Source organism: Ascaphus truei, chromosome 5 (assembly GCF_040206685.1).
Source record: "Ascaphus truei isolate aAscTru1 chromosome 5, aAscTru1.hap1, whole genome shotgun sequence".
Classification (NCBI taxonomy): domain Eukaryota; kingdom Metazoa; phylum Chordata; class Amphibia; order Anura; family Ascaphidae; genus Ascaphus; species Ascaphus truei.
In genome coordinates, this window is record NC_134487.1 from 60,237,226 (window position 1) to 60,253,208 (window position 15,983).

At 40.2% G+C, this 15,983-nt stretch overlaps 1 protein-coding gene across 3 annotated transcripts in view; it reads left to right on the plus strand.

Annotated features, from left to right (window-relative positions):
• The window catches only part of POT1 (protection of telomeres 1), a 241,937-nt gene that overhangs the window by 44,175 nt on the left and 181,779 nt on the right, over nucleotides 1–15,983 (plus strand). For all 3 annotated transcript variants that reach the window (XM_075599879.1, XM_075599877.1, XM_075599878.1), the window contains exon 4: nucleotides 11,728–11,838. In XM_075599879.1, coding sequence (XP_075455994.1) covers nucleotides 11,728–11,838 — 111 coding nt within the window. The remainder of the gene's footprint in view (nucleotides 1–11,727; nucleotides 11,839–15,983) is intronic.

The following is a 15,983-nucleotide window of genomic DNA, read 5'->3' on the forward strand; positions in this document are numbered from 1 at the left end:
TGCACACAGCTTCGGTACAGGTAGGGAGCCGGTATTGCTGTTCAGGACATGCTGACAGGCGCATGCGTTAGCTGGCGTTTACCTATTGAGTGATATGTACTTACTCGCGAGTGTACTTAAAGTGAGTGTCCTTAAACCGGGGTATGCCTGTATACTGTTTCTTTCGACAATGTTTCACCCTGTTGTCATCGGCTGTGTGGTTAATTCTCAGCCACGTTTGAACTTAAGGAGTTGGGTACCAGGAGTCCAATGGGAGGCCAATCATATTAATTGTTATCAAATTTGCGACATTCTGAACTGCGAGGCGGCTTCTTGTACCTGAATATATATTATTCATTGTAGAAAACACTCTTTCTGCCTCTGCAGAACTAACAGCAACGGTATTGATAATATTTTTTGCCATTTGTACAGTACTTGGAATCTCAGGGTTTTTTTTTAAAGAACATTTTCCACATAGTCGCGGAAATCATTGATGTTGATTTCATGATGAAAGAGTTTGTTGAATTCACACAGTTTTTCTTCAACGGCTTTCCAAGGGACAACAACTTAATCAATATGCCAACAATCTGGCTCTAGTGTGTTTACTATTTCATGAATTGTACTATCACTATTTTGTGCTTTTTATATCCTGATTTTAAGTGATCACTGACCATCAGCCTGGCTTTCATATTACTGATAAATGCTTCCAATAGTTTTTGACAAGGAAGATTTACATATTTTTTATTCTCAACAAAGTCCATACATTTAAAAGCGTCAATTTATGGTAGGATCAACTTTCTTTTCAAAGTTTCCATGGCTTTCTTTGAGCATTTCAACTGCCCTAATGGATCTTTTTATACATTTTCAGCTCTTACTAAATGTAAATTTCTGTTTTGAAGAGCATTGGAAAGTCCGGGGGTTCTCGGGTCCCCGCTGACCATGTGACCGAGTAATTTGTGGGAAAAGATGAGATGTCATCCAAAGGGAGTCACATGGTCTACTACAACCAATCAGATTGGGTATTTAGTTCCCACAGTCTGATTGGATGAAGTACCACGTGAGGACAGCCATTTTAGATTTAATGACGTAATGTTAAAGGGAAATGAAACACAGCCGTTCTGATTGTCTGTCTTCACTTCCTTTACATGACGTCACATCCAAAAAAAAAAAAAAAAAGCACATGATTCTCACAGGCGTGAGAACTATTTGCCAATCAAATGTGACATCACAGGCCATTTTTAAGGCCGTGACGGCTCATTTGAGCTCAAGAAGGAGCTGTAGAAAGAGAACCGGGTTGCCAGAGTCGGACCCAAAGAACGTGCAGGTTCTGACCGTGGTGGGTCAGAATTTGCTTCAACAAATGCAGGACAAGTTTCAGACCATGTGAAAAATATCGTGGATTTAACATGGGGTTGGACTGACAGATGAAGATAAAGAAAGAAGATAAAGAAAAGAAAGAAATGGTCACAGATGAAGAAAGAAGGCGATACCAGATGAAAGAGAGAAGAATTTTGTTACCTGGTCCGGATCTTTACCGTGGATGGCGTTGGATTGTTTTTCGTGATGTCATCAGAGGAGAGTTTGCTGATTCCCCAGGATTCGGAGGGCCAACGCTTCTAAAGGTAAGATCAATATTGAATGTATGTACTTTTATTTTTACAGGTTTTTGGATTGGATTTTTCTAGTTTTATGTTTTTCAGTGCCCATGGACTGCTAATGTATTAGTCTGTACCTGTTTAGGGTACAGATGAATACAGTAATAGCCAATGCATTTTTTGGCATATGCATTTCTTCTATTGACTGTTACATAGAAAATATATGTTTATTATTTTGATTAAATTGTGTTTAATTGTAATGGCTTGTTTTGATGTATTTTTTTTTTTTTGCAGTTTGTTTAGCGTTTTTATTTAATGCTTTTTGTTGGCTACTGGTTTTAATTTGTGTTGCCTAGTGGTTGTATTAATTAATTGATGTGTTGGTTACTGCTTTTATATATGAAATGTATTGTTTGGCTAGTGTTGTGAATTCTTTAATTGATTGTCCAGTGGTGTGATTTTATTTAATTGATTGTCCAGTGGTAGGATTTCTTTAATTGATTGGTTGGCTAGTGGTTTTATTTAGATAATTGATTGCCTATTGCTTTTAATTTTACAGTTTGGGGGTTTAGGTGCTTTTTGTATACTGTAGGTTTTATTATTTAGTATTTTGGATAGTCAGGCTTTTGTATTGGTGACCATTGACTGCGATAGTAGCTTATCATGCCCATATTTTATGGGTATGATGTTTTACTATAACAATCAATGGGTAAAGGGTGGGTGTAGTGGGTCCGGGGTGGGTGGTTAGGCCTCCCGGGTGGATTAACCCCTTAATTACTATAGCGGTTATTAACCGCTAATGTGACTAAGGGGCAAGGGGCCATTAGATTGTATTTTGCTATGTACTCTTTCTGGCAATAGAGGACATGGGGACCTGCAGTATGCTGACGAGGACTCCCTTCATAGTGCCAGGGGTAAGTAGAACTGTTTTTATTTACTTTATTTATGCTGGCTGGCTAATGTTGTTTTTAATAATGGGCAAATATATTATCCATATCTGGATAATAGTTATTTTGCCCATTACTGTACTGTATGTGTTTGGAGGGGGAGGGGTGTATTTATTGAAATGTAGGCCATGTTTATTTTTTTTAATTCCGGAATGGTACCACAGGCTAGCGGGGACCCACAGGGACCACCCGTCGACCACCGGGACCACCAGAGGACCCATGGACACCAGTGGGGGAGAGCCAGCAGCCCCACAGCTGTGGGGACCCGCGGGGACTACCCGAGGGCCCCCAGACATCCATGGGGACCACCAGCTGGGGGCCCAAGGAGCCTAGCAGGACCACCCGAGGGCCTGCAGACACCGTGTGTACCCCCCGGGGTGCACTGTGGGGCCTGCGGACACCCACCTGGACCACCCGGGGAGGTCTCTGTTTTATGTGTTGTCCTCTTGTTCTAATAAAATGTAACCTTTTTAGTGCACCTGGTCTTCTGAACTGTCAAGTTTTCTTTGAAGCACTGTTCCAGTGGGAAACATCTTTTTGCCTACCAAATTATTAGCCTACAGGTGCTTCAAGATGGAAACAGTCAAGATTGTAATTAATGTGTGTTTTTTTAACACATTTCATGGTTTCTCTAGATTTAAAGGATGCATACATTTATATTTCGCTTTGCAGAACAGGGAAATGATTTCCCTTTCAGTCAAGCATATGCCCCAATAGTCTTTACAGCTTTAAGGAAAGAGGGAATACATTTGATTCCCTATTTGAACAATTTACTCAGAGCACAATCAGTAGAAATGTAGTTGAAACATTTATAGAGTAAGAATCAAATTCTGTTTTAACACGGCTAAATAATAAATTGTCCGGAAAAAAACAACCATGTCCAACACAGACACTTCAATATCTCGTTTTCATCATCAATACAGAGTTAAGCGACTTAAAAAAAATAATAATAATCTTGCCCACAAAGAAAATGTAAAGATTATCAGCAGAAGCGAGAGAGCTCAGAAGGATGGCCATACTGTATGTCTGCCTCCATTCAAGTTTCACACCCGTGTTATTTTCTAGATTAAGTACAGCTCCTATAACTTCTATTTTCATCTTTCCCATGCGTGAGTAATTCAAAACAATGGTCTCTTCTGTACTGATACATTGTGTAAGTCCCGCTGGTGTGCTGCATACAGTGGTTGCAATGCTGTTTGCTACATCTGTAACTGCAGCATAATATTATGCAGGTAGAATGGAATGGAATCATCATTTTTCAGAATATTGTCTGGAAATGGGGTCTTCCTAAAGTAGACTTAATAGCAAATATGATCCAAAAAGAGCACAGATTTTTCTAACTCCTATTGTGATAAGGTGAAGTGAAGTAATAAAAGGTGAAAGTGACCTAATAATTCATTCGTCACACATTTGTTTCACTAGTAATCAGTGAAAAGTAAAATTATTAAAATATAAAACAAAAATAATAAAAATATATAGTCCACAGAGAGAAACAAAGTACTTATGGAAAAGGGAAAATATTCTTCAAAAAGGATATCAGAGCAGCTTGAAAGGACCCCAACCAGGTCCAAGGAATATAAAAAAAAAACAGAGAGAAAGAAGCGCAAACTCCCATGGTGTGATCCATGTTTAATGAATTGTACTGTAACTGAACACATAGTACAAAATATCAAAGTCCCATATTAATGGATATGAACCTTTGCATATCAGAATTTGTGTAAAAACAGCACAAAGATGCACAGAAACGGAATAAAAATAAATAAGAAACAAGTGTGAAATTCAGTAGAAGAATTCAGTGTGTATAAAAGGTAACCACTTATCTGTAGATCTATGTAAATCATCCAGCACATTGTCTTGTAGTTGTGTCTATCTCGCTGCACGATGATGTCCACGGGAGGGATTGGAATACACTCCAAGTTGAGGAATGACCACAGTTCCGTTGTGTTTCCACAAAAGTTCTGGAATATCTTTCCCATGTTTAACTCAATGATGTCTGAGCCCCTTACAAACCCGTTACGTGTTATCATTTTGAATAGGTAATTATGTTTTTCACTTGGGCATTCCGAGACATATTTACTGATCAGTTTTCTGCCATAAGGCACCAGCAGACCCATTACAGTCTATTAAAAGTCAATGTATAGACAGTGTCTTCCAGTACCTTATGGTAGTAGACTGTTTAGTAAATATGGACTGTGGAAAGCTTCTAATTTGTATTTATTGTTTTAATATAAATTGTGTTAAAATGTGAGTGCATGTTACATGACTGAGTGCTTCTATTTGAATGTTTTTCAAGTATGCGTTGCTATGTGGCTGTGCAGCTTTGTTGTGAAAGTACTATTGCTGCTTGACAAACAAAATGAGTTGCAGTGATGGTTTTCTAGGTCAATTGTTGCTAAGCCAGGGAAATAACAGGGTTGCAAAAATAAATGTTACATAGATCTGTGAAGAATTGGTGCTAGGATAACATGGCTTAGTCATTAAACTGATCAAAATCAGCAAAACAGACACTTGAAGCTTTCAGAAGGGGTGTAAAGTTAACATTTAGTTGACTGATTTCTCTAGCTGAAATACTGATTTCATTTTTTTTTAAATTGACCATTACTTTTTTCGTGCATGACACCGTGTCTTGACAAGGAGATTAAAGATATGAACAAGTCAAGTTTGATGGGAAATCAATTTAATTTTCAGTTGTTAATAATTTGGCATTTATTCTTCATGCATTATATCTTGTTGCAGAAAAGTCAACTTCAAATTCCACGTTTCAAGCTAATGCTAAAAAATTGCCTTTGTCATGGTTTCAATTTAATGGAATCTTTTTAAACTTCTCCAATAATGCATGGCTACATAGCTGTCAGCTTATGTTTAGCTTCATAGCTCTTTTAAAATCCTTCAGACAAAGTGTTGATCTTCAAACTAGGGCTTTAAAGCACATTTGAACAAACAGAAAATTAAATTAGCTAGGGGAATATTTGTAAAAGGCCTAATCTGATACATTTGGATACTTTTTTTTAATTTTAAATGTGAAATTAATAATTTACTTATAAAATTGTGAGAACTTAGTAATATGATAAGTTTAATTTAACAGCTAGATGTATATATAAATAATTTTAATTGGTTATGATTGCTTTTGCGGAAGTTCGTATTATCATTTATTTGTAAGGGCTCGGGCATGGTGCCTCCAGCCGCGCTGCTGTTCAGGGCCGCCTGCTCAAGGCAGAGCTTTTTTGTGGCCTGGCAGGCAAGGCAGCGAGCGCGCTTGGGAGGCGGGGCTAGCACGCCACGTCACGACATCGACATCACGGACTGCCATTGGCTTTTGCTGGTCCTCCGCTTCCCTCAGCGGGAAAAATGTAATTTTGCTGTCGGCTGCAATTCCACAAGCCTCCACATGCCAGCGGAAGCGTGCGGAAGCGCCATCTAAAGCCGCCCTCAGTAGGGATGATGGGGGTAAGTATTCTGCCTCAGTGCGGGTCAGCGCTGTCTTTTTGACCATGGACCCGACATAAAGCACCAACAAGGAGACAAGGAAAACATAAGTAACTAAAAAACAAAAAATAATCAGAATAAATATTAAACCAGACCTGAAATGGGACCACAGTATGTCAGAATACCTCTATAGCATTGAAAATTAGATATCAGCAGAACATAAGTGTTATTTATAAAATTAATATAGAAGATATATATCTTTGTATAAAGAAATACGATCACAATCAAGAGAATATAAACACAAATGATGGCCTATATATCATTCATATTATTAGCTATTGTGACAGTCACTGACTCAGTAGGCTGGAACAGTGAATTGAGACACGCTACAGCCAGTCCACAGAGTGTTAGTCTCCTCACAGAGAAAGAGAAGCAGCTGAAAACTGATTAATCAGGGGCTGGGCTCCACAGAGAAACAAGGAAGTGGTTTTAAAAGACACAGGAAGCTGCTATACAGAGAGAGACTGCGTTACTCCACAGAGAGAGGGGAAGTGAAAGGTCTCCTTGCCGGGGAGAGCCTGACTGTATCGGACCCTAGGACTGAAAGAAGCAGGTCTGCGGGGTCAAGCTGAGAACCACACCCAGGATAAAGACAAGGACTGACAGATAAAAGAAAACCCCTTTATTTGTTCTGTGCAGAGACTGTTACTTTGTTCCATATAACAGGGCATGTTTTTGGGCTGACAACCAGCTTAGCTGGCGGCCCCGTTAGTAAGGGCCGCCATAAAGGTCAGTTAGTTTCCGTGACAGGGATAGGATATTATTTCATTATTTTTGTGTTTTGCCTTAAAAGGGGCAGTAGCCCCAATGTTTGGTTGCTGTTTGGTGGCAAATAAACCACTAAAGTTAAAATTGAAAACAGCGTCTAGTGTCTTACTGACCCTGCCTTGAGGCCGTCCTGCCACACTATATAATAATAAGGTGACTCAAAATTACAGAAAAAAGCATAGAATACAGGGGATTGGAATAATATTAAAGATATACCAGAAAAAGGGAGAATAATAAATGGGGAATAAACATACAGTAGTAGATTAAAACTACTGGATAATAAATTTAAACTACCCATATTAGTTAAATTAATATATTACTTTTAACTACGAAACAAAAATGGAACATGACGGTTAGTAATAAAACTGATCATCAGGAGTATTGAAAGAGAGAATATTGTAACTATAGAAAATAGTGTGTCTTAACATATAAAACGATATACTAATAGTATAGGAATGGAGGCTCAATAGAGGACTGGATCAGAGGAGAAACCAGAGGATCAAAGGAAATGACCCAGGTCCCAGTCTGTGTTAAGACTAGCCGGGACCTGGGTACACAACGTTTTACGTTTACACAACGTAAAGAGCCAATATGCTTCCCTCTGATCCAGTCTCTTAGTTCGATCACCATCCCTAGCAAGGGGGGGAAATGAACTCTATCCCAGTAAATGTGAGATTCTTCACATCTTGCTTCTCACAGTTTGTGAAGTGTTTCGGCACAGGGTGGTTCATTTCCTTTTTATTAATGAGCCTCACATGTTCCATGATTCTCAATTTTTCAGACTTCTGGTGGTGCTGCCAACATACTGTTTGACGCACCCACAGGTAAGTAAGTAAACCACAAATGAGTTCATACAGTTAATGAAATGATGGATCCTGTACAGGTGAGCCGACGAGTATTCTAAAACTTGCCTTGGAAAATCTGGGGCTATCACCAACAAGATCCAGGTACATGCTGGGTACATGCTGCAACATTTCAGTGACATTTCTGCAGAGACTAATGGCCCATCGGATTAACACCGCAGGGGTCCCTGGCAGTGCCATTCAGTTTGAATGGGACTGCATGGGACCCCCGCTGTTAATCCGATGGGCCATTAGTCTGTCTGCAGATATGTCACTGAAATGTTGCAGCATGTACCTGAGTCTTATTGGTGATTGCCCCAGATTTGTTTTAGATTACTCGTCGGCACTGCAGTGTCTTTTTTGTGATTGTGGGCAGAAACATTTTGGTATGTTAATTGTATTGTATGTCATTATTTATATAACTCATTAACTTGCTAATTTTTCAGCGGCTACATTTATAAGAGCCTTTAGATGATGGAATGGGTCTACATACACACACACACTTTAATTTATGGTGGGTGAAAAAGGCGACAAAAAAACCTACACTGTTGGCATATAGCCAATAAAGAATATCACCTGTGAGCATATTCACATGTAATATTGCAGGAAAATCTTTTTTTTTTATCCCCCATTTCGTAAAAATCAGATTGTGTTATTTACCCCTTCTTTTTCTGGTGGACACAAAAATAACCCTTTTGGTTTTTATAAATGAAATATTCTGGATTCATTGAGTTTAATTGTAGATCTTAATTTGGTCTACCAACACAACTGTTGCTATGTCTTTTGAAAACCCATTGCCACCTTTCTGACAGTGTTATAAAGATTTGAAAGAAGTGTGTGTTTGAGCATGTATGTGTATATATTCTATACAAATATATGTACAAACATACACACACACTACTCTATCACCCATGGTTGGTGAACATCCATTTTCAGAAACTTGCATCTCAAAAACAGTTGGTGAAAAATGTGAGTGTTGAGAGAAAAGGAAAGCCGCCTTAAATGTGCTTAAAATTCTTATTGTATATTGCGTTGTTAACACTTTTTAAAGTTCAATTATTACATTGAAGAGACATCTTTTTAGTATGTGTTTGTAAAATGTATTTCTTATGCCAAGAGACTACTTAAAATACAAAAACAAGCAAAGATTAATTATACTTTTTGAGAACACTTTTTTTAAAACAGGTCTGCAGGCGTTGCATCTAATCCCATGCTGTTTGAATAGCAGCGCATTTGCTTATAAGGGTTCCATGTAAATAGATTTCAGGCAAAAGGTGACACATTGTTTGCTCATTTGCATAGGATTTCTGAGAATCCCTTGCTGCAGTGGAAGCAAAGTGTGCTAGGTGATAATGAGAGGAAAAAACAACAGATAATGGTTGAAAGACATGGTTGCAGACCTGTCTAAGACGTGAATGTACTCACAAGTGATATTCTTTATTGGAAATATCTATCTATCTCACGGAGGAATTAGTCTCCTATTATTTTGCTATGTTTACTTAAGGGTTCATAACCTATGGTATATATGCAGTAATTTTCCCTATGACGATATCATGTAATGTGTGAAACACGTTGAGATTATATCAGATCTAACAATCTAATTGGTAAGTAGGAAGAACGTACAGAGACAGCAGGAATATGTTCTGGTGTGTGTTTCTACAAGGGGCCAATGTTTATGTATGAGGTGTAAAGTATGAGTCATGGAGCTGCTCCTATTCTTCGTTAAGGTGGTGTGTTTTAATTTGGCTCTTAAAAATGGATAGAGAGGGTGCTAGTCGGATATTGAGGAGAAGGGCATTCCAGAGGTGTAGGGCAGTCTGTGAGAAAGGTTTAAGACAGGAGAGAACTTTAGACACAAAAGGGGTAGAGAGAAGACATCCTTGAGCAGAATGTAAGAATCGGGATGGTGTGTAGCGAAAAATTAGGACTGAGATGTAAGGAGGGGCAGAGGAGTGTAAAGCTTTTAAAAGTGAGGAGAATTCAGGATTGTGTGATACAGGATTTGATAGGAAGCAAGAAGAGGGATTTCAACAGGGTAGACGCGGAGACAGATTTAGGAAAGAGTAAAGTGATTCTGGCAGCAGCGTTTAGGATAGATTGTAGGGGAGACAGGTGAGAGGCAGGAAGGCCGGACAGCAGGAGGTTACAGTAGTCGAGAAGGGAGAGAATGAAGGCCTGTGTCAGAGTTTTAGCAGTCGCAACAGAGGAACAGAGGAAAGGGCGTATCTTTGTAATATTGCAGAGGAAAAAACGACAGGTTTTAGCTACCCTTTGAATGTATGTGAGAGGAGCATGTGAGAGAGGAGTCATGTGTGACCCCTAGGCAGCGTTCTTGTGCTACTGGGTGAATGATGGTGCTTCCAACAGTGATGTAGAAGGAGTTAGTAGGGCCAGGTTTGGGAGGAAATATGAGGAGCTTTTTTTTTACTTGCGTTTAAATCAGCGGAGGGCCATCCAGGATGATATAGAGGAGAGACATTCAGAAACTTTGGTCTGTACAACAGGTGTAAGGTCAGGGATTGAAAAGTAAATTTGTGTGTCATCAGCATAGAGATGATATTTGGACCCAAGCGATGTGATTAGGTCACCTAGAGAGTATGTAAAGAGAAAAGAGAAGAGATCCTAGTACAGAGCCCTAGGGTACCTCCACAGTGAGATCGATAGAAGAGGTGGTGTTGGCAAAAGAGACACCGAAAGTACGATGGAAGAGGTAAGAGGACATCCAGGATAGAGCTTTATTACGAATACCAAGAGTATGGAGGATGTGAAGTAGAAGGGAGTGGTCTACATTATCAAATGCTGCAGAGAGGTCGAGTAATTTGAGCAGAGTATAATTACCTTTGTCTTTGTCAGCATGGAGGTCATTCATTATTTTAGTGAAGGCTGTTTCAGTGGAGTGAGCAGTGCCGAAGCCAGATTGTAGAGGGTCTAAGAGAGAGTACGTGGTGAGAAAATAGAGCAAGCGATAGAATACAAGACGTTCAAGGAGTTTAGCGGCAAAAGGCAGGAGGGAGACAGGTCGATAGTTAGAAAACAGGTTGGGTCAAGATTGCTGTTTTTAAGTAAAGGTATAACTGTTGCATGTTTGAAGGAGGAGGGAAAGGTACCAGAGTAGAGGGAGGAGTGAACAATGTGTGTGAGCATATGGATAATAGTAGGCGCAAGAGGTTTTAGGAGATGGGAGGGAATGGGGTCAAGAGGGCAAGTGGTAGAGGAAGAAGAGGCGATCAGCAACGATACATCCTCTGTGACAGCGGGAAAAAGAGTTGAAGGCAGAAAGAGCGTTAGGAAGTGATGTAGCATGGGAGGAGGATAAAGAGGGGATGTCCTGACGTATGAATTTCACCTTTTCCTTGAAATAGTCAGCAACGTCCTCAGGTAAGATGGAGGAAGAAAAACAGGCAGCAGAGGGTGGTCTGAGTAGGAGTCAAAGACAGAGAAGAGTCGATGCAGTATTTGATTGTTTTTTTATTTTGTAAATTCCGTAGAATAGATCAGCAGTGCGCAAAGAGGGGGGGGGGGTGCGCCCCCCAGGGAGGGCGCTGGATTTGTCCTGGGTGGGTGCGGGCAGTTGCAGAGGCCCGTCGCTCTTCCCCGAGGCATTTAAATTCAATGCCGGGGGATCACGTGAGGCCCCTGCAACTCTAAAACATACCTGGACTCTGCTGGTGTCACTCGTGTCCATGGTAACACTGCGTCATGTGATGTCACACGAGGTAAAGGGGGGGGGATGCAGAACCGAGAGATGCAGGCAGGTTTGCGTGCCCCTGTAATAGATCATTCTTGGTAATCTACATAATTTCAAGCAAGGCGATTTTTATACTAATCATTATGTAGCCACGTTCTGATATTTATTGTTTGAGACACTTGCACCAGCTTCCTGTTAAGTGGAAATATGAAACCAGTTTACGTGCCCCTTCCTAATCTCTCAGCAGGATTTTCTAGGGATAAACTACAGACCACAATCCCAGCAAAATATTTTTGACAGCTGTACTTTTCAGACTCCATGTTGCATTGAAGTGCTGCTTATTTTTGTGACCTGAACAATATCGTTTAAATGAGCATTCATTTTATGTTGACTTTTTTTTAAATTTATTTTTTTTATCACAGGACACTCTTGTTGTTTCTGGAGTTCATTTAACCAATTCTCCTTCGGGAAGCAGAGATGGTAGACACAGCGGTCAATTAGAAGTCAAAGAAGAAAATGGAGCAACTGTCTATGTAAGTCAATATACTGTACATTTATTATTTTTTCAGTTGTGCTAATATTTTGATTTGAAGAGGAATTCAGAGAAACTTTACAGTGTTCTTGACGTCATAAGAACATCATGGCTTGTTTCTAGATGAGAGTTGTGTATGTATGCTGAACAGCAGAGTAGTAGTATATTGTGGTACTCGCAACTTTTAAAACAATGTATTGAAGTTGGAGCTTCTGTAGGAAGTCAAGCTTCCTTTGGGATATTGTTCAGTGCCTCAAATGTGATATTAGTGATTAAGCAGCAGGCACTCACTGAATTTTATATAATGGAGCATGGTGACTAATCAAGTATTTGATAGGGCAGGGGTGCGCAAACCTTTGCAGCTAAGCCCCCCCCCCTCTGCCTGGTGCTCGCGCCCCCCCCCCCTTACCTCAGTTTCCGTCGTCAAATGAAGCCGCAGGGTCATGTGATGTGACGTCAAGTGACACTATGGCGTCATTTGATGCTGCGTTGCCATGGCAATGTGCCAACAGCTGCCTGAATCTCGGTAAGTAATAAGCTGCAGGGGCCTCACGCGATCCCCCTGCATTTAATTTACATGCCGTGGGGAAGAGCGCGGGGCCTCTGCAACCGCCCGTGCCCCCCTATAAAAAAATTACGCATCCCCAGTTTGCGCACCCCTTTGATAGAGCACAGTGGGAAATGTTCAGTCTCTGGATAATCACAACATTGATATAATAGAAAGTTTAAATAGCCTCTGCCGTAAACAAAAAAAAAAAGCCACATTCTCTCCCATATTTTACAGAAAAGTAATTGACATTGTAATTTTGCACACATGCTTATTGACATAATGTCACATGTGATTTTGCATGACTATGGCTTTGTATAATGCGGGTCAGCCAAGCTGTACAAATTAGAGAGCACTATTAAAGCTGCAGTTCAGTCTTTTTTTTTTTTTTTTTAATTTATTTTTTTACTTCAATAGTTTTATGTGTGCAATCTCTAATTACCTAAAGAACTGTATAGATGCAGGTCAATTCGTTCTCCATGTATTGATAGGTCGAAATTTGGTGACATAATTAGTGAAGGGATCTGTTTATATTCTGCTTGTCTGTCAGTGGAAGCTCATGAATATTCATGAGCAATCTTGCACTGACATGTGCTAGAGGGAGGGCAGGGCTGACAAAGGGGTGTGCCAGGGCTTGTGACAGGACATGAAGGGGCTGTGCCTTAGCAAATGGCTGTTAAAATAGAATACAAGAAAATTGGTCTTTAAAAGTTGTTTTTTTAAAAACAGAAAATGCTAAAAGTATTTTTTCTTACTACAGAACTGATTTATTAAAAAAAACACACATGCAGGATATTGACTGAACTGCAGCTTTAAGTTGCAATGACACACCGCTACCTCAAGTGGTAGAATCAATGCATCTTACAAAGTGATGATAAATTAACTCATTAGTAACATATGTTATTTTACCACAATTTATTTGTTACACAATATTAAAAGCATATTAACAATGCAATATTGCCCAAAGAAGCCTAACAAATATCGTATTACTCCTGATGAGATGGGGCTTGGAGAAGAGGGGAGGTCTCGTTGTGCAGTACGGTGGCTTGAATAAAGGTTGTGGTGTCATGAATGAATCAATTACGATGCCTTATTATATACCATTGTGTAGTCGGCTCACACTAATAAAAAATGTTTTCAATTCTTTAAATGCCCATTGCTTCAGTAACTATAATTTTCCTTTTTATCATATAGTGCTAGCGATGACTACTGTAATGCATTGTTCTATTATCCTCTTAACCTCCAGAATAGGTTAATTTATGTTATAGCAGGGCCCCGGTATACGGCGGGTTCCGTTCCAGAGGCCCGCCGTATAGTGAAAATCGCCGGAAAGCGGATCCGGTGATTTTCACTTCTGCGCATGCGCAAACCGGCATTTTTGCCGTTCTGCGCATATGCAACCTATGGTATGCGCATGCGCGCCGGGCGCACCCGCCAGTTCTGCGCATGCGCGATTTTCAAACCAACATGGCGGCCCCCTTCTCGGTGCCGCCGTAGCAGCGGTTCGCCGAGAAGCGAAGCGCCGAGAAGCGGGGCCCTGTTGTATATAATCCCTAGAGATCCAATATACCGGCACAGCACAAGAGATAATCACATAAAAGTGATTGATTGGGTTCAAAATGCACACACATGCCTGATGTTTCGGTCCAGGAAAGTTACTGTGAATTCCTACTTCCTTTTGAGTATTTATGTGTGTCCCTAGCAATATCTGCAGCTGGCAGATCGTGGGTTAATTCCTGGTAGCTGCGGTTGCGCTTTGGATATGAAAACTTATGCCAAACCAATGATGTGGGCGTGAGAAGACCTCTACGATCGTTCGCCTGATTTGAAGAGATCAGCTGGATACTAGCCAGGCCCCAATGATGCGATGTTGCTGCGACTGAACAACCCCCAACGCTGAGAACGCACAAAATCCAATACACCGGTTTCTTTAAATAGTAATATGTCTCCAGCTGACGCCTCACTCTGTGAAGAAGCCGCAAGGTGAAACCTCATGTAGAGTGGGAGTTGAAGCAGGACCCTGAGACGTTATTGCGTGTTTGCACTTAACTGCTAACCTGAGGACAAAATTTAATTTTGGCTGTGTTACTTTTACTGTTGGAACCACGGCGACACTCTGGATCAGGTTTTTACTAATCTTTACTTGATTCTACTTTCCACGGGACCCCTTATTCCCTTGCTGTTTTTAACATCTCAAATACCGATTTGCACTACTTAGATGTTTTTGGATCCCCCACAATATTCGCTCATCTATATAAGGTTTTTAAATGTGTGGATGGTTTTTGGATCATGGTCACGGACTGCTCATTTAGGGTTTTCTTTTTGTCTCCAGTCTATCCACATATTTTTGTCTGATTTGTGACTTTATTTTGCTGTGTGTGTTTTTCGCATGCTATATCTTGCCAGTCTTATTACCAGCCTTTAACCTCTTGGATTAGCTTTTCTGACCGACCGGTCTTGATGACTCAGGGAACTTGTTTCCCTGGGCTCTCACCATAACCTTTTTTTTTCATTAGCCTCATATTACTGTATGCCTATGTATAGTCATTGACAAACACTCACTTTGTCTATTTTGGGGTCCCGCCTTGATCTTAATTATGTTTTAATTTTGTTATATTTGAATCTAGTAACGTGTCTAAATATTTTGGGATTATCTGAGTGCTCAGAATTAAGACTTCTTGTTGTCTGTCTGTCTGTCTGTCTGTCTATCTATCATATCTCTCTATATAATATATATCTATATCTAAAGATCCGCAGCACTCTGGTAAGTATCCAATGTAAAAAAGGGTTATTGCATCAAATTAACATCAGTGGTGAAGTACAGGAAAAATGAAGCAACGTTTCGGACCTCCCGGTTTTGTCAAGCCCCTACAACAGTGTGCCTCACACTGGGTTTAAATATAGTGCATTAGATATTGTAATTAGGTGCCAAAAACACAGCTGACTCTCCTATGGTGGCTCCAGAGCGACAAAAAAAACACCCCCCCTTGTATTCAAAATTTTTTTTCATCCTCCCACTCAGAGCTGTGTGCAGTGAATAAACTTAACAACCTATTGCTATATCCAATATGACAAAAATACACAGTCAAATACTTATATATTCTCTGGAAAATGGGTCATTTAGTTTAACCCTTTGGCCAAAGCATTGTAAGCCTGTGAGCCACGACAAGACAGACCCAGTTCACAGGTCCTAACACTTCCAGATAAAATACAAATATACCTCTATTAGGATTAAAATTCTCATTTACCTCTATTAGGAGGGAGAAAGACCAACAGTGGATCTATATCCAGTAGAATGAAAAAAAAACAAGGGATTCTGGGAAGTGACATGCAAATGAGCACACGGTGCCACATTTTGCTTCAAGACCATATAACATGGTCCCCTAAAGCTTATGCTTGTTGCATTTCACAGCTTTTGAGCACAGCCTGGGTTAAGATGCATAGCCAGTAAACCTACCCACAGACAGACACTTCCCAGAATCCCTTGCTACAGTGGAAGCACTGTATGCTGGGTGATAATGGTGAATGGCAGGGCTGCAAACCTGACTAAGACATGTAAATGAGTACACAATAATATTTCCATTTGCTATATGCTTTAC